A 17522-nucleotide genomic window follows, 5' to 3' on the forward strand; every position below is an offset into this window, starting at 1 on the left:
CTCCGGAGGGCCATGTACCGGAGGCAGAGCTCCAGGAACGCGACGCCACAACCGGACTCAAAGGGCACCTGCCCAAGGTGCACATGCCCAGCATCAAGATGCCCAAAGTAGACTTCAAGGGCCCCCAGGTGGACATCTCGGGGCCCAAACTCGACCTGAAGGGTGTTAAAGGCGAGGTGACTGCCCCCGACGTGGCGGTGTCGCTGCCCAGCGTGGGGCTGGACATCCAGGCGCCAGGCGCCAAGCTGGAGGGCGACATGGCCCTGGGAGACAAGGAGACGGCCTCACGCGACAGCAAGTTCAAAATGCCCAAGTTCAAGATGCCCTCCTTTGGCATGGCGGCACCCAGCAAGGACTTGGGAACATCCGTGGACGTGCCCGTGCCCAAGATCACAGGGGAGGCGACCCTTCCCTGCCCGAGCGGCGAGATGCAAGCCCCGGAGGGCAGCGTGCAACTGCCATCCGCTGAAATCGAGCTCCCCGGGGCTGAGGTGGAGGTGGCCCTCCCCGAGGGGGAGGTGAGGCTGGGCGAGCTGAAGGGCAAGGCAGAAGGGGCCAGGTTCAAGGGCCACATGCCCAAGGTGCAGATGCCCAGCATCAAGATGCCCAAGGTGGACATCAAGGGCCCCCAGGTGGACATCACGGGACCCAAACTGGACCCGAAGGGTGCCAAAGGCCAGGTGGCAGCCCCCGACGTGGGGGTGTCGCTGCCCAGCGTGGAGGTGGACATCCAGGCGCCGGGCGCCAGGCTGGAGGGCGACGTGGCCCTGGAAGACAAGGAGATGGCCGCCAGGGACAGCAAGTTCAAAATGCCCAAGTTCAAGATGCCCTCCTTCGGCATGGCGGCGCCCGGCAAGCCCACCGACGCCTCGGTGGAGGTGTCCGGGCCACAGGTGCAGGCGGACGTGCGCCTGCCCTCCATCCACACCGACGTCAAGACCTGTGACCTGAGCATAGACCTGCCATCTGCCGACGTGGACGTCAAGCCCGGCGAGCTGGGTGTGAAACTCCCGGAGGGCCATGTACCGGAGGCAGAGCTCCAGGAACGCGACGCCACAACCGGACTCAAAGGGCACCTGCCCAAGGTGCACATGCCCAGCATCAAGATGCCCAAAGTAGACTTCAAGGGCCCCCAGGTGGACATCTCGGGGCCCAAACTCGACCTGAAGGGTGTTAAAGGCGAGGTGACTGCCCCCGACGTGGCGGTGTCGCTGCCCAGCGTGGGGCTGGACATCCAGGCGCCAGGCGCCAAGCTGGAGGGCGACATGGCCCTGGGAGACAAGGAGACGGCCTCACGCGACAGCAAGTTCAAAATGCCCAAGTTCAAGATGCCCTCCTTTGGCATGGCGGCACCCAGCAAGGACTTGGGAACATCCGTGGACGTGCCCGTGCCCAAGATCACAGGGGAGGCGACCCTTCCCTGCCCGAGCGGCGAGATGCAAGCCCCGGAGGGCAGCGTGCAACTGCCATCCGCTGAAATCGAGCTCCCCGGGGCTGAGGTGGAGGTGGCCCTCCCCGAGGGGGAGGTGAGGCTGGGCGAGCTGAAGGGCAAGGCAGAAGGGGCCAGGTTCAAGGGCCACATGCCCAAGGTGCAGATGCCCAGCATCAAGATGCCCAAGGTGGACATCAAGGGCCCCCAGGTGGACATCACGGGACCCAAACTGGACCCGAAGGGTGCCAAAGGCGAGGTGACTGCCCCCGACGTGGCGGTGTCACTGCCCAGCGTGGAGGTGGACATCCAGGCGCCGGGCGCCAGGCTGGAGGGCGACGTGGCCCTGGAAGACAAGGAGATGGCCGCCAGGGACAGCAAGTTCAAAATGCCCAAGTTCAAGATGCCCTCCTTCGGCATGGCGGCGCCCGGCAAGCCCACCGACGCCTCGGTGGAGGTGTCCGGGCCACAGGTGCAGGCGGACGTGCGCCTGCCCTCCATCCACACCGACGTCAAGACCTGTGACCTGAGCATAGACCTGCCATCTGCCGACGTGGACGTCAAGCCTGGCGAGCTGGGTGTGAAACTCCCGGAGGGCCATGTACCGGAGGCAGAGCTCCAGGAACGCGACGCCACAACCGGACTCAAAGGGCACCTGCCCAAGGTGCACATGCCCAGCATCAAGATGCCCAAAGTAGACTTCAAGGGCCCCCAGGTGGACATCTCGGGGCCCAAACTCGACCTGAAGGGTGTTAAAGGCGAGGTGACTGCCCCCGACGTGGCGGTGTCGCTGCCCAGCGTGGGGCTGGACATCCAGGCGCCAGGCGCCAAGCTGGAGGGCGACATGGCCCTGGGAGACAAGGAGACGGCCTCACGCGACAGCAAGTTCAAAATGCCCAAGTTCAAGATGCCCTCCTTTGGCATGGCGGCACCCAGCAAGGACTTGGGAACATCCGTGGACGTGCCCGTGCCCAAGATCACAGGGGAGGCGACCCTTCCCTGCCCGAGCGGCGAGATGCAAGCCCCGGAGGGCAGCGTGCAACTGCCATCCGCTGAAATCGAGCTCCCCGGGGCTGAGGTGGAGGTGGCCCTCCCCGAGGGGGAGGTGAGGCTGGGCGAGCTGAAGGGCAAGGCAGAAGGGGCCAGGTTCAAGGGCCACATGCCCAAGGTGCAGATGCCCAGCATCAAGATGCCCAAGGTGGACATCAAGGGCCCCCAGGTGGACATCACGGGACCCAAACTGGACCTGAAGGGTGCCAAAGGCGAGGTGACTGCCCCCGACGTGGCGGTGTCGCTGCCCAGCGTGGAGGTGGACATCCAGGCGCCAGGCGCCAGGCTGGAGGGCGACGTGGCCCTGGGAGACAAGGAATTATCTTCTAGAAGTATCGCATTGAAGATCCCTGAAGGCAGTGTCCCTCTTCCTTGTTCTTCCAATTGGGCTTCTGTGGTTTCTTCGCAAGTTCACGGTAGTGACCAGGCTCTTGAAGAGACTTATTCTCTCGAGCTCAGTGATCCCAGCATCGGTGTAGGTGACATCTCTGTTTCCACAGTGGACCCTGATGGGGGCCTATCAATTGAAAGAGGTGGAGAAAAAAGCAAAATGAAGAAATTCCGTTTTAAAATGCCCAAGGTCTTTTCCCTTCCAGGGAAATCCTCTAAGACCTTGGTAGGCTTTCATGCTGATTCGGAGGTTTCTCTTCCTGGGAGTGGCTTGGCCACCCCCTTGGAGTTCGGTGGTGGCGGGTCTGTTGGCGAGTGTGAGCCTGTCGGGGAGCCATCCAGGCAGGAGCCGGGGCTCGCCTGGCCCAGTGCGCCTTCAGGCAGTGTTGATCTCCACGGCCCCCACGCTGAATCCTCCACTGTCCCTTCCTGTGAGGGTGTCACCCTTTCAAAGTACCAGGTGACTCTCCCCAGAGCCACCGTCTCTCCAGCGCTACCTCCGGGTACCCTCTCTGATTCCCAGGGAGAGGCTCACATTTCCAGCAAAGAGTGTACTGCAGACCTCTCATCCTGGGAGAGGCTGCCATTGTCCCAAATTGACAGCCATCCTGGCCCAGTGGACCCCTTGGTTTATACATCTTATGGTCAGGTGACTTTTCCTAAATTTCACCGACCAAAGTTTGTGTTTTCACCTCCAGCAGCAGGAGATGTGGCGGTTCCTCCCCGGGCCGTAGGGGGGGCCCTGTCTCCTCCCAGCCCAGTGTTGGGAGTCAGCTCCTCAGCCAAGGAAGTCATGGTATTCCCAAGGCCTGGTACTCAGCTGCCATCTGCAGGTGTGTCCATGTCTGAGGTGACAGAGGAGCCCGTGGGCACTGCCCGAACAGTAGGAATGACTCCAGCCAGGGACCCAGCTGAAGACGCTGACTGTGAAGGGAAAGGCAGTCCCTTGAAAATGCCGCAACTCAGGCTGCCGTCCTTCAGGCGGTCCCCGAAGAAGGAGATGGATCCCCAAGAGGATCCGGCACATCGCCTGGTTGCTGACGTGCGTCCGAAGGGCACCTTGCCTGGGCCTCCTGTTTCCCAGATGGAACCATACTTGGACAGAGAGAGGGGAAGGTTCAAGACACCTGGCTTTGCTGTGCCCAAACTGGCAGGTCCCAAAAGGAGGGCTTCCATGGGAGGGACTGGCCTGCCACAGGGAGACCTGGATCCCTCCCTGTCTAGTTCCCCAGCCGAGGGTGCCTCTCAGGCCACAGTGAGGGCCAGCGGTGAGGGTGGTGTTAGGGCCACTGGCACAATGGTGGGCTCCCCAGACGGAGCAGGCGTGGACCTCCACCTGCCACAGGTCCACCTTCCCAGTGTGAGCTTTGTCCAACCCGACTTCAGACCCACTGAGCTCCAGGAGGAGGTGAGCCAGTCGATAGGTGAAGTTCCTCTTCCCAAACACAGCCTGTCTCTGGGAGATGGCAGCAAGGGGCATGGGCTTGGGGATGGCTCAGCAAGCCAGCCCCGGGGGCAGGTGACGGACCCCTCAACAGAAGACCCACTCCAGGCATCCAGCAGAACAACAGACACTGCAGCCCCCATAGTAGGAAGTGCAGAGGGAGACGCTACAGTGGGAGACGCGCTGGTGGGCTCTCAGGAGAGCTGGTTTCGAATGCCCTCGCTCCGCCTGCCCGGCTTCTGGCGCTCCTCCAGGGACAGAGGTGTGACTCAGGTGCCAGCGCCTGCTGCCAGCACACCAAGGCCAGGAGAAGCACAAGCTACAGTCAGGAGTCAGGGGGTCCATGTTTCTGGGTCAGAGGTGGAGGCCGCTGTGTCCCCACAGCCCCCAGAGGCAGAAGCAGACATGGCACATGTCCTAAGGCGAACTCTGGACAGCAAAAGCTGGAATCTGCACATGTCTCCTGCCGGGATGTCCGCTGGTGATCTTCCCACTGCCGAGGTCCAGCTCCATCCAGGCCAAGGCTCCCTGTCCCTTCAGATGCCCAGCGGGACACTTTCAGAAACCAAAGCTCCTCCAGGGGACGTGGGCAAGACTCCTGCCAGGGGGTTAGAGAGAGCAGAGCACTGGTCATCCCCCACCGAAGGCCCTCTGAGGCTGAAGGCTTCCAGGACTGACGTGCCGTCCCAGATTTCCATTGTTGACATGGGTCAGTTCTGGGAGGATTCTGTGCTGACTGTCAAATTCCCCACGTTGAAGGTGCCCAGGTTTACCTTCCCAGCCCCTGACTCCACAGCCGATGTCTTCATCCCTGCCGTGAGAGAAGTGTGGTGCCCGGACAACAGCCTCGACCTGGCCCTGCATAAGGAAAGCCCTGGAGTCTGGGATGCCAGCATCCTGAAGACAGGCGCTGGGGTCCCCAGGGAGCCGCCTGTGGTCCTTGACCCCTCCTTGGAAGCTTCCACCATTTCTAAGGTCAGAGTGCACATCCAAGGTACTTGGGTTGAGAGCCAAGAGGTCACCATACAGAATAGGGTGACAGCAGAGTTTGCTGACCTCTCAGAACCCCAGGCATTTTCTACTCAGATCGTGCGGGAATCAGAGATTCCGGCCTCTGAGATCCAGATGCCTTCCTACGGGTTTTCCTTGCTCAAGGGGAAGGTCCCAGAGCGCCCGTCACAGGCTCAGGTGCACGTGGTCACTGAGGACTCTGGGCCGCTGGAAACCTTGCAAGAGGCTCCCCAACAAGTCACCCCAGGAGCCAATCCCAGTTCCGGAGACCACCAGCCCGACAGTGGAGAACCGTTTGAAATGATCTCTTCCAGCCTCAACATGCTGGGACCGCAAACATTTACGTTTGAAGTTCGTTCTGGCCACCAGTTTGCAGACAGCTGTTCCGACGAGGAGCCTGCGGAAATTCTCGAATTCCCACCTGAAGATGGCCAAGAGGCAGCCACACCCCTGGAGGATGAAGACAGGGAGGCAAAAGAGAAACCAGAAAGCAAAAGGTCTGGTCTGTTCCGGTTTTGGCTTCCAAACATTGGGTTTTCTTCCTCTGCCCAGGAGACAAGCGCTGGTGCCACAGAAGATGTGCCAGAACTTGCTCCTGTGCAAGCACAGGAGGTGAAGCCTGCCGTCCACTCCGGGGTGGAGCTGCCAAAGAAGCAGGAGAAGGCAGGCTGGTTCCGATTCCCCAAGTTAGGCTTCTCCTCGTCTCCTACCAAGAAAAGCCAAAGCACTGAGGACAAGGTGGGTCTGGCGGAGCCACAGCTCCAGGAAGAAGCAGTCACCTTTTTTGATGCCCAAGAAAGCTTCTCCCCTGAGGAGAAGGAGGACAGGAAGCCAGCAGAGGCTGTGGCCACCGGGCCGGGCCCCAGAGCCATGGTGACATCTGCAGCCAGGAGGGAATTGGTCCTGCTGGAGCAGGGGCAGAAAAGCCAGTGACGGGCCTGTACCCAGGCCCACAACCAAGTGAGGGATGCAGGTGTGACTTGTCAGGGGAGGACAGGAGGAGGTCGGGAGGCTGAACGTGTGTCCTCCTCAACTCACAGAACGGAGAACCGAGAAGAAACCCTGCGGCCGTGGCAGATGCTCCTATCGTGGGACCAAAATCGTGCCCAGCTCCCCAAACTTTGGAAGCAAAGGAGTGTCCTGACTTCCCACAGGACGCCAAGAACCCATGGGGTTGTGTCTCCCTGAAGACGCTGCTGGACAAGGCCTTATTAACCCCATTTCTGGGGACCCACCCATGACGCCCCAGAGAACACGGCTGTTTCTGTGAGGAAGGGGTAATAATGGCCGTGCGTGTGGACGCAGGGTTTGGTGTCACCCTGTCCTGCCCTGTTGCTGCTTCCTGCCCAGTGTAGGCTCTGCTTGCTGCTTCAGGCAGAGGCTGGCATACCCTCTGGAAACCCTTGCCTGCACGCTCAGACAAAGCCCACTCCTCGGCTGACTGTCCCACCGGCCAGCTTTGGGGGGCTCCGTGTGGCATGCACAGAGGCTGCAAGCGCGGCGCTGACTGTGCTCAGCAGAGGCTGTGAGGACGTCCGTGAGCTGCCAGGAGGTTCCTGCTGGCGATGTGGCCCCTGCATGGCCATCGAGCCCCTCACGTACACGCTGCACAGACTTCCCAGTCTGCTGTTCCCTGGATGGGCAATAAAGGAAGTGACACACCCACGGTAGTGGCTGCGAGGGCTTTTGTCTGGGGACACACACACTTCTGGTCCTAATCTCTACTGAGTCACTCTGGAAAACAGTCACGGTGAATCTGAGTGGCTTTCACTTAACCATTTGTCGTCTTATGAGCCAGCAGCTGGCAGAGACCAGGAGGAGGAAGGCAGGAGCCCGGGCGATCGGTGTGGCAGGGGACACGAGCACGCATGCCCCCGCCAGCTGGAAGGCAGAGCAGGGCCAGCACAGAGAGGGCCTCAGCCTGCAGGGTCTGTAGGTCTTTGGCCAGGACAGAGGCCCATCTCAAGCTCCCTTCACTGCAGCGCCCTGCTCTGAGCGCCCTCAGCCAAGGACAGCTAAGGGCAGCCAGTCCACCTGGGGTGGAGAATGAGGTCCAAAGGCGTCCCTAAGTGGCTGCGTCTCCTCCTCCCAGTTGCCCCAGACACCCTCCTGGTCCCACGGGCACGCAGTGTTCTGAGGATCCTGGCCCAGTTGGGCTCCTGGTGACATGCCCCTTCTCCCTTCAGGGACATGGCTGCTGTCATAGCTGTGAGTACAGGAGAAGAGCTGGGCTCTGAGCCCCTCTGGAGGACTGAGGGCCCGGAAGGGTGGCAGCCACAGGGAGCGGGACTGTGGGTGGGGAGGAGAGGCTGAGTCCGTCCCCCGAGCCACTGCAGGCAAGACATGTCTGCCTAGGGCTGGCAGGAAGTCACCAAGTTAGGGGCATGGAATCCTCTGGAAAGTGAGCTGACACCAGGGCCCTGAGTGGGGGCGTGAGGGAAGGTCAGTGTGTCCTTCATCCTGCTCTCGTGCTCCACCCCCAGGTTCCAGCCTCCCGGCCTGGCCATGCAGTTCCCTGAGAACACTGCAGTGGGGCCTGCCCGGCTCTGTGAGGTCTTCAGCGCTCTCTGACCCTGGAGTCAACGCCTGCGGTACTGGGCCTTGGTCTGGAGGCCGGAGAGGCAGCGGTCACATCCCATGGGGGCTGCTGAGCAGCACAGACCCCCAATCCCACTGTGTATGAATTAGCTGTGCCATGTGACAAATCACCACAAATTAGCGACTTAAAGACACACATTTATCACTCCCAGTTTCTGTGCTCCAGGAGTCTAAGCACAGCTCAGCTGGTCCTCTTCCCAGGGTCCCACAAGGCTGTGATTGAGTGATGGTGAGGCTGCGGTTTCATCTCCAGACTTGACTGTGGAAGGAGATGCTTCTGAAACTGGCCTTCTTTTTGGCAACATTCAGTGCCATGCAGGCCTCTCTGTGGGAAGTCTCCCAGCCTAGCAGCCACCAGCAGGGGGCGCTCCCAACTGTTACATCTTACATCCCAGAACCACCTCTGTGCAGTCTATTGGTTACTAGCAAGGACAGGTCTCCCTGAGCCTCAAGGGGAGGGGCTCACAAAGGGCAGAGTCCCAGGAAGCGGGGAGTGGGTCTCTTGGGAGCAGGCCTTCCCAGCTACCACTGAAGTGTGGCCACTAGACCGGAAGTGTGTGGAAACTTGCCCTGGCTGAGGACCACTGGGCGGTTAGTCGGCTGTGGCCTTTCTACTTGTCCCATTGTGGCCTGGAGCACAGAGCCATCCTGGACAACAGCTGATAGACCTGGGGAGCAGGCTGAGAGCTCCAAGACACATGCAGCTGCAGGACCAACAGTCAGAGAGCACGCCTGCCCAACAGCCCTGGAGGGCAGGCAGGTCCGGGCTGATGTCTGCACCTGGGCAGGGAATGGGAGGCGCCGGGCCTGTCTTGATCTGTGCAGCTCCCAGCAGGCCAGCCCCCACAGGCCCCAGCAGCCTTGCGGCGCTGCATGTCTGGGCAGGGAGGCAGGCTGCGTGTGCGGGGAGCCCCTTCACAGAGAGGATGCTGATGTCTGAGGGGTCCAACGGCAATCTAGCTGCTCTCCTAGGGGCATGGGACTGGGGTGGGGGCTGGGAAAGGGCGCCCAGGAGGTGGGAGAGCAGGACCCTGGCATCCACTTGCTTAGCTCCCTTGGCATCTAGTGCCCCTTGGACCACTGAGCCAAGCCCACGCTCCAGCCTTGCGTGACCTCGGGGCTTCCACCATGGCAGGTGGACTCGCAGCCTGGTCAGCAGCCAGTCGGAGAGACAGTCATCTGATCCAGCATTCCTATTGGAAAGGCTGGAACAGAATTCAGAGCCTGCTTCTGCAGAGCAGGTGCCGAGGTGGTGCCCGGGTAGGGCGAGCTCCAGGGGGGCTGCATCCAACCCCATGCAAGTTTGGCATCCCCTTCCCCAGCTCAATCCTAGGTCTTCACTCCGCCCCACAGTCCTGGGCCCACCCCCAGGCACCAGGCTCCGCCCCACAGTCCTGGGCCCACCCCCAGCTCCTCCGACCCTCCCCACTCCCCCACACACACACCCCCACACCCCAACCCCTGCAGCAGGCCTTGCCCCACAGCCCTGAGTCTCTGTCGGCTACACCAACAACCAACTGCCCAGAATGCACCTGGTGGTCATGGGGAGGCCAGTCCATTTGCTCTTGCTCTCCGCCCCCAGCCAAGGGCTCTGGGCATGAAGGATCCCTCCATAGTCACTCGTGTGCCCACCTGCTGCCCCATCCCTGGGTTTCTGTGGGCTGGGACTGGGCACTGACGAGAGTCACGAGCTCCCATGGCAGACACCCTTCACCACCTTGCCCAGCAGCCATGTGGACATGGGCTCTTTGCAGTGTCAGGAGGCCGAAACTCCAGCCTCAGGCTGGGGGGGGGGGGTGCAACACTGCTGGGTGCACACAGAGAGATGGGGAGGCACACATACTCCAAAGGCCCCACTTGTGGGCCAAGATTGCAGTTCTGTGGGAGTCGGGGAGAAGCATCCTGGCGGGTTCCCTGGAGGAGGTGAGGTTTAGGGGGCTGTATTTGGAGAGCAGGGGGGAGCAAACAGTTTGCACCTCTGGACATTGGGCAGTCTTGACTCTGACCAGGGCTTGTGAAGCAGAAGCTACTTGGAGCTCAGACTGGGGGACAGATGGGAAGGCCAGTGTCCACTGAGAGCTGTGCAGGCTGGGAGCCGGGAAGGGCTAGACCTCAGCCCTGCCACACACAGTCCTGGCCCTGGGCTTGTCCGTCTAGGCCCACAGCATAGCGGGAGCTCCAGTCTCGCTCAAATAGTTGCCGTAGCTGCTCCTGCACGGTGGCCACCCCTGGCTGGGTGCTGGAGTTCCTCTGGCTGACCACCAGGCCCACACCTGAGGTGCTGCTAAAGTAATCTTCCGACCAGTTGGAGGTACCTGTGGGGCATATGAGAAAGCAATGCTGGGCAACTGGACTCATACAGGCCCCTCCAGCCTGGCCAATCCTATGGCCTCAGTCACAGTTTTGGAGACACATGGGCACCACAGCTGCTCTGCTGCCATCGAACTCCACCCATGGCAGCCCCTCCCGACAGGATGGCCAGCTAGCTCTTCATATGGAACTATGCCCACATCATCTGGGGACAGGTGTCCTGACAGTGTTCTGGGACTCGGTGCTAGGATTCCCCTGCTGCCCCTGTGGGGCTGGGTGACAGCAGGGCTGGTGGCCTGTCCTCAGAACTCCAGGGGAGACCCCATAGAGACCCCTCAGCAGCCCCTGTCCTGCAGGATGCACACGGCATATAAGAGCAGTGTCCCCTTCAGCACCCTGGCCTGGCCACGGCCTGGGGGCATGGCCCCTTCTGCGGATTTGTGTGGCCTCTGTGAGTCCCGTCCCCTAACCTGGCACCCTCACAGCTTAGGGCCCTGAGGCTGCCCGGGTCTGAGACCCTGCCCAACCTCCCCCAGCGGCTCACCTATGTAGGCCGCTTTCTCCGTGACCATGAATTTGCTGTGGTTCACCCTGCTGAACGGGATGTTGGAGTGGTTCCCCACGGGCACGATGAAGACTTTCTTTGAGGACAGAGAGGGAGCGTGTCAGGGAGGGAAGGGCCACCCCCCCACCAGCCCAGGGCCGGATCCTCACCACATCCACTGACACGCCGGCCTCGGGGTTGCTGAGGGCTTGCAGGGACCGCAGGTAAGGGAACATGCTGGGGTCCGTGTTGAGGCCACAGCTGACCAGCAGGCGCACCTGCACGCCTCTGCTGAAGGCCGCCGCCCGCAGCGCGTTGTCCAGCACTGGCCAGTACCTGGGGAGGGGAAGGTCAAGGTCCTCGGGCCAGGTCCTGGCAGGAGGGGAGTGTGCCCACTGGCAGAAACTTCCCCACCCTGCAGGCCCCCGGTTGCCACCCAGAACCACCTGGCAGGGCGGCTGAAGCGTGTGGTGGGGAAATACTCCATCACGGAGGCATAGATGAACCTCCGGGCCGCCGCCATCACTGTCAGCAGTGCTTCCAGGTCCCGGGTGCGGCCATAGGGGCAGAGTGCGGGCGGCGACGCCTGTACAGGGAGACAAGGCCCCGAGGGCTTGCCCGTGCTGAGCCGCTTGGCTCCTGGACCTGTGACCCCACCATGCACCCACTGCCCACATCTGGGATCCAGGAGGAGGACAAGAGGCACTGGCTGGAGAACTGGGTGGACAGCAGGGCTGGCCCTGGCTTCTCTGAGCGACAGCCCCCGTGCCAGGCAAGGCTTCTGCACCCGCTCAGGGACGTGCCCTGCTCTGATACCCTGCTCTGTAGGTCAGCCACTGACGCAGCTGGGGGGCCACCCCCGATAGAGGGCATCTGCTGGTGGGCACGAGCCGCCCGCCCCTCAGTCTGCCCCCTTTCCCTGCAGGGCAGCAGAATCGCATGATGAGCTGTTCCTGTCCCTACCTCCCCAGCCTCTTGACCCCACCCGGCAGTGTGCTTGGCGACCCCAGGGCCACAGGACACCTGGCACTGCCCCGGGGCCTGCCGATGACAGCCTGCGCCTCGCCCTAGGGTCACAGCCCCCCACAGCGCTGGCTCCCTGGGCTATGTCCCTGAGGACCCAGCAGTGCTGTGGTGTCTGCAGAGCAGGCCCAGGTGCAGCAGGGTCTGGCCAGCCAGGAGGGCGGGGACACTGCTCGAGCCCTCTTACTGAGAAGTAGGCCGTAGTGGGCACTCCGGCGAAGCGGGCCCAGAGGGGCTGGAAGCGGTTGAAGTGGGATGAGAAGTGTCGAGGCCAGTGTTTAGGGAGCACAGCCTTGGGCGCCCCCAACACCCAGTAGGTCTGGAAGGTCTTCTCCAGGTCCCGGGCCAGGCGGCTACAGTTGTAGATGACTGCGCCAAGCTCCTTCACCTGCAAGAATGGGGCAGCGGCTGTGGGAGGAGGCCACTCTGTGCCCTGTGTGGGTCCCCCAAGCCGGGGGCTGGACGGCTGCAGCCCCCACGCGGGTGGTCCACCCATAGCAGTGTAGCAGAGTGTTGGGGAAGCTCTGGGGTGGGGTGCCCAGTGGGTCCCTGTTTTTCTCGAATATTGTATTCCAACGATCAAAGCAATACATGTTTATTACCCAAAAAATCACAGAAAATGCATACAAACACACAGAAGGAAGAAAAGATCATTCTTCTCTCGTCACATGCCAACCATGATTACCATTGCCATCATTCTCGGACAGGTTTTTAATGCCTTGCTTTTCCAAAAAGGGACCAGGCTGAAGTGACCAGTTGCAGGAGGTCCCACAGCATGAGCCCAGTGGCTGTGTACAATTCTGTAACTGAAGGGACCAGCCTCCTGTGGGTCCCGCTGTGCTTATGCTATAGAAGTGGCTGCATCAACCAAGCTTCCGTTCAGTGACTAGCTGCAGGGGACATCAGGCAAAGCCCCCAGAGTGTAGGGAGGGGACGAGCGCCAGGTGGGTGTCCCTCTCTGGGCTCTGGTACTCACCTGTGTCAGGGACCGCCAGTCCATGTTGGCACTACCCATGTAGATATGCCGCCCATCCACGACCCAGAATTTGGAGTGCAGAACGCCCCTGGTGAGCTGCCCCATGGGCACGTGTCGCACCTGGGCACCTGGCCGAGAGTCCAGGACAACAGACTGAGCTAGCATCCTGGTGAAACTCAGCTCTTTACAGGTGGGTTGGCTCATTTATCCTCACGATAGCCCTAGTGGGTTGATGCTATTATCATCCCCATTTTCAGGTAGGGAAACTGAGGCATTCACTGGCTTGGGCCTCTCTGCAGCTCCAGTCCAGAGCCTGCCTTTGTAATGATGGTGCCCACTGCCTCTTGCGCCCAGCTGAGCCTCCACCCACAGGTTAGAGCACCTGGGCTCAGCAGGACCCAAGGCCACCCTATGCTGTGCCCCGTGGAAAGGGACACTCCCAGCTCCTTGGAACCAGCCAGCCTTGGTGGAGCTGACTGGCCAGAAGGAAGGAGCTGGCAGCCCTGGACTCCTGCCTCCCATGGTCCTGGGGAAGTGCAGGGTGTTTCCCGGCCTCCCCACAGCAGCCCCGCTGCAGGGTCCCTCTCCATGGCTCCAGCCGTCAGCCACGCCGGCCCTGGCACAGAGGTTACAGGGCAGGCACCTACCTCGGGTAGCCAGGACCTGCAGGTCAGTAGAGTTCCTGGCCAGCGTCGGGTAGCTAGTGGCCACAGCCAGGGAGACGTTCCTGTCCAGGAGCTGCTGCAGCTTCTGCAGAAGGGCCTCCCCCTGCGAACCCAGCCTTGAGTGCCAAGCCCAGGCCAGCCCTCCATACCTTCCAGCAGGAAGGACCCAGCCTTCCCCAGGGGCCACCCAGACTGCCCACAGCTCAGAGTCAGACGTATGTGCTGCCAACTGGCAGTGCGCCTGCAGGGGACCACCTGCAGAGGGGGGCGGGAGAGGGGTGGGCGAGGCACATACCAGATGGGACGACGAGTCGTTGACCCCAATGTCGGCCCCTGTGAGGGACCAGTAGTAGGAAGCCACGTGGATGCTCTCCTGGGCAGTGTCCAGCAGCTGCATCCAGGCCTGGGCCAGGGGCTGGGCAGACGGGCTGCCAGCTGCAAACCGCAGGTCCTGGGGGGTGCTTTCCACGAGGACCAACCTGCAGAGGCAGCAAGTGGGGCCCGAGCCTGGCCTCAGAAGCCATCAGCCTGCCTGCCATTACCTGCTCTGTCCCCACTAGCCAGTCGAGGGGGTATCAGGGTCACTGCCTACGTGGCCCCAAGGCTGAGCCCAGGCCAAATGTGCAGGGAGGCGCAGCCGACCATACTGGGCAAGGCTAGCCTGAGGGGGACGGTGACATCCAGGGAGTGGCCTAAGAGCAGAGCAAATTGGGGACCCAGACCCCACCCCCAGGACCCTCACCTCACTGTCCACTTTCCCCAGGAAACTGCATCTTCCAATAGGAGCTGGCAGACGGCAACTCAGCACACCGAGCAGAACCCAGGGGGACCACAGGCGGTGTCCAGGGGCTGAGACCTGCCCACCCTCCCAGCAGACCTTGCAGGTCACTCACTGGCAGGAGTCCAGCTGCTGCTGCGTGGTCTCCCCTCCAAGGGGCTTCCAGGTCAGGCTGGAGCCACGTCCCCGGGACCTGGTGGGCCCTTCCTTGGGGTGCAGCTGGCCCCAGATGGACAGATGGGGTACTTGCCACAAGAGGTAGATGAGAGTCACGGTGCCAAGCCACAGCATGGCCAGTTTTTTCAGCGCCTGCAACTGGAGAAGGCGTCCCCGGTTGTGTGGGCATGCCCTACTTCCGGGTGGGCCGTGAGGGTCCCTCCAGTGCTGAGACAGAGAGTGTCCCCAGCTCCCAGGGAAGGCCAGCCCTGCTGCTGGGGTGGGGCGAGTGGGCAAGGGAGAGAGGAATGGCACTGCACGCAGCAGGGCCCAAAGCCACCGTGTTGGTAGGATCAGGGGGTCTGGGACCCACTCTGTGTCACATGGTAACTGACTATTCCCCAGGACTCCCCCCACCCACGACAAGGAGGTGGGCAGATGCTGAGCAGCCCGCTGGCTGGGGTGACACTGAGGCTCCCCCATGGCTGGTTTTGTCCCTGCCACCCTGCCCATGGGGCCCTGTGAGGCCTCGGCTCTCAGTCCTACCATGCCCGCCTCTCTGCTCCGTGAGCTGGGGGGTGGCATGGGGCAGGGCCATGCAGGGGCCACCGAAGCTCTCTGTGGAAGCCTCAGCACCTGCATAGAGCAGCCTGGTGTCACCCGCAGCCCCAACCCAGCCCAGAGTGGCCCACGGTGCCCAGGCAGCTGGGTGCCCGGGACACCCCGTGGGGGACCTGCAGACACCTGCTCAACCCCCAGAGGCCTCCCCACTCCTGCCCAAGGTCACACCCCGAGTGTGAGGCTCCACTCAGCTGGTGGTGGGCCCTGACACTGGCAGAGCTCCTGGCCTTTCGTGTGTGTGTGTGTGTGTGTGTGTGTGTGTGTGTGTGTGTGTGTGAGTGGCTGTGTGTTCCCCTCTCTCGGTCTCCCTCTTGGTGGGTTTCTGGTGTCAGAATCTCAGTTCCTTGTTTCAACCACAACTGCAGTGAGTGTGAGAGATGGTTCTGCTTTTGAGTTTGGTCCTTATTACAGGCCTAAAAATAACCGCTTCCCTTCCCAGGCTGGTCCCCTGTCCTGGCTGGGAAGGTGCCACACAGAGAGGGTGGAGAGGCCCAGTATGGGCTGAGTGGGGACCCCCTGATGTTACCAGGGGGGCAATTGTCTGAGTGGGTACCCCGTGATGCTACCAGGGGACCATGGGCTGGGACCATGGGACCCCACAACACTATCGGGGGACTGTGGGCTGAGTGGGGACCCTGTGATGCTGTCCAGGGACTCTCCCTCTGCAGCGGGACTCTGCAGCCAGCTGGGGACAGAGGATTCATCTGCTCAGAATGGTCACTCCCCAAGGAGCCAGAAGGCAGATCGGCTGGGCCTCTGCTGGCGTTGGACCTCTCCCCACAGTGGCCTCAAATGGCACCATATGCAGGGTGTTCCTGAATTCAGTGTGTCCTCCCTGGGGTAGAGAAGAGCCTATGCACGGTGACTGGGTCACCCTGGTCGGGCAGCCTCTGACATGTCCACAAGGGACGGGCACAGCCTCCCCTCTCTTCCTCTGGACTTGGTGGGGAAAGGCCTCTGCGGCCTGGGGCCTGGGACAGGTCAGGAGCGGCCTGCTCAGCCCTCGGTGTCTGGGGTCTGTCAGGGGCTGTCCTCCCATGGGACACACTGGCTGGCCTCAGCGTGGCGAGGGAGGCCACAGGAGCTGGGCCTGGGGGCTGTGTCTGCCCCGAGCCAGCACATTACAGGGTGGTGGGGGCCTGGAAACCAGAACGAGAGAGGGTGACTCTGGCAGAGTCCCTGAGGGCTGGCACCCCTCCCTGCTGGGAAGTCCCCACAGAGGGGAGTCAGGGTGCCTCCCCACCCCCAGAAGGGAGCTCAGGCTCGAGGGTGCTCCCCCAGGCCCTGGCCTCGCTGGCACTTACCTCTGGGGGTCTTGCCTTGACACCCATCTTGGCTCCAGCCCCAGATGTCAGGCCCTCAGCTCTCCGGGTGGACGGGCTCCAGAGGCTGCCTCTACCCGCCCACCCCCACCTGCATCCTCTCTGCAGCCCTGCTTCCCCTTGTGGTCACTTCCTCTTAGTCCTGATGCCTCCCTCTGCTCTCTCAACAGACATCTGAGGCAGGGTGGGCCAGCTTGGGGGTGGGGCTGAGAACTTTCACCTCCAGACAAAAATCATTCTTCCTTCTGCCTCCCAAGGAGGAAGCATTCCAGGCACAGAGTTATGTATCAGTTAGGCCTAAAGCAAGCCACAGGGACCCAACGAACTGTGGCTTGAGGAAGATTGTTTCTTTTTCTCTCACACTAACCAAGTTCAGGGGCTGGCAGCCTAGAGATGGTGTTGGCTCCGCAGCCATGGGAGCCAGGTCCCTCCAGCTCTCAGCTGGTTCCTAGGGTTGACCAGCAGTTTCATGGCCCCACAATGGCTGCTGAAGCTCAGCCATCACCTCCATGTTCCTAGCAGAGTGTTAAGGACGTCCCAGAGGCTTCCTGGAAGTCCCATAGGACACTTCCACTTATATCTCATGATCTAGAACTTAGTCACATGGTAACACCTAGCTGCAAGGAAGGCTGGAAAATGGTAGCAGCGAGGACCTCCATCCTGGAAAATGCAGGTGGGGCCACTCCTTGGCCTGTCTGAAAAGGGAGGCCCAGCTGTAGGTTGCCGTGCTCAGCCCTAGCAAGGGGCTCTGCCTCACCCCTCACCCTCCCACTGGGGCTTCCTGAATATAGGACCCTGCTGCACTGCAGACTTGACCCTTAGAATAGCTCTTTCACTTTAAATGAGTTCTGAGTGTCTGCCCCAGCTTCCCCTTGTAAGTTCTCATTCAGGGCAGGGGCTATAGGGGACCCTGTATAGGGTGCTGGCCTCAGGGTGACCACCTGCCACTCAGGTGGGTAGCAGTTCCCAAGGTCAGGGTCAACAGGGGATCCCTGGGCCAGGGTGGGTGGGCTGGGAAGGGAATAGGGAAGAGTGCCCCCCAGATCCCTCACTTTCTTCCTGGACCCTCTATGCCAATCTGGCCTTGGGGTCATTTCCAGGCCACAACCAGGGTGGTCTCTGCTCTCTGGCTGGGACGCTGATGCCTGAATTTTGCTGGATCAGGGCCAGGGTTTTTTTCATTAACAAACGCATCCTCACTTTCC

At 61.5% G+C, this 17522-nt stretch overlaps 2 protein-coding genes across 3 annotated transcripts in view; one reads left to right on the forward strand and one right to left on the reverse strand.

Annotated features, from left to right (window-relative positions):
* Nucleotides 1-6987, forward strand: part of AHNAK2 (AHNAK nucleoprotein 2) — a 32167-nt gene extending 25180 nt beyond the window's left edge. Inside the window, 1 exon segment of the mRNA XM_074326739.1 lies at nucleotides 1-6987. Coding sequence (XP_074182840.1) covers nucleotides 1-6257 — 6257 coding nt within the window. The 3' untranslated portion in view covers nucleotides 6258-6987.
* Nucleotides 6988-8039: 1052 nt separating this feature from the next.
* PLD4 (phospholipase D family member 4) lies at nucleotides 8040-16463 on the reverse strand. 2 transcript variants are annotated; one of them, XM_019747315.2, is made up of 11 exons: nucleotides 16300-16463; nucleotides 14921-15010; nucleotides 14334-14533; nucleotides 13736-13919; nucleotides 13423-13543; nucleotides 12776-12903; nucleotides 11987-12187; nucleotides 11223-11362; nucleotides 10947-11112; nucleotides 10777-10873; nucleotides 8040-10237 (listed from the first exon to the last, which is right to left on the reverse strand). In XM_019747315.2, the coding sequence occupies exons 1-11, from the start codon at nucleotides 16324-16326 to the stop codon at nucleotides 10035-10037; spliced, it is 1557 nt and encodes a 518-aa protein (XP_019602874.2). In that variant the 5' UTR covers nucleotides 16327-16463; the 3' UTR covers nucleotides 8040-10034. The 2 variants fall into 2 exon arrangements, with proteins under 2 accessions (XP_019602874.2, XP_019602875.1); XM_019747316.2 differs by lacking the exon at nucleotides 14921-15010.
* Between the last annotated feature and the right edge of the window lie 1059 nt (nucleotides 16464-17522).

Source organism: Rhinolophus sinicus, linkage group LG03, assembly GCF_036562045.2.
Source record: "Rhinolophus sinicus isolate RSC01 linkage group LG03, ASM3656204v1, whole genome shotgun sequence".
In the NCBI taxonomy this organism is placed as follows: Eukaryota; Metazoa; Chordata; class Mammalia; order Chiroptera; family Rhinolophidae; genus Rhinolophus; species Rhinolophus sinicus.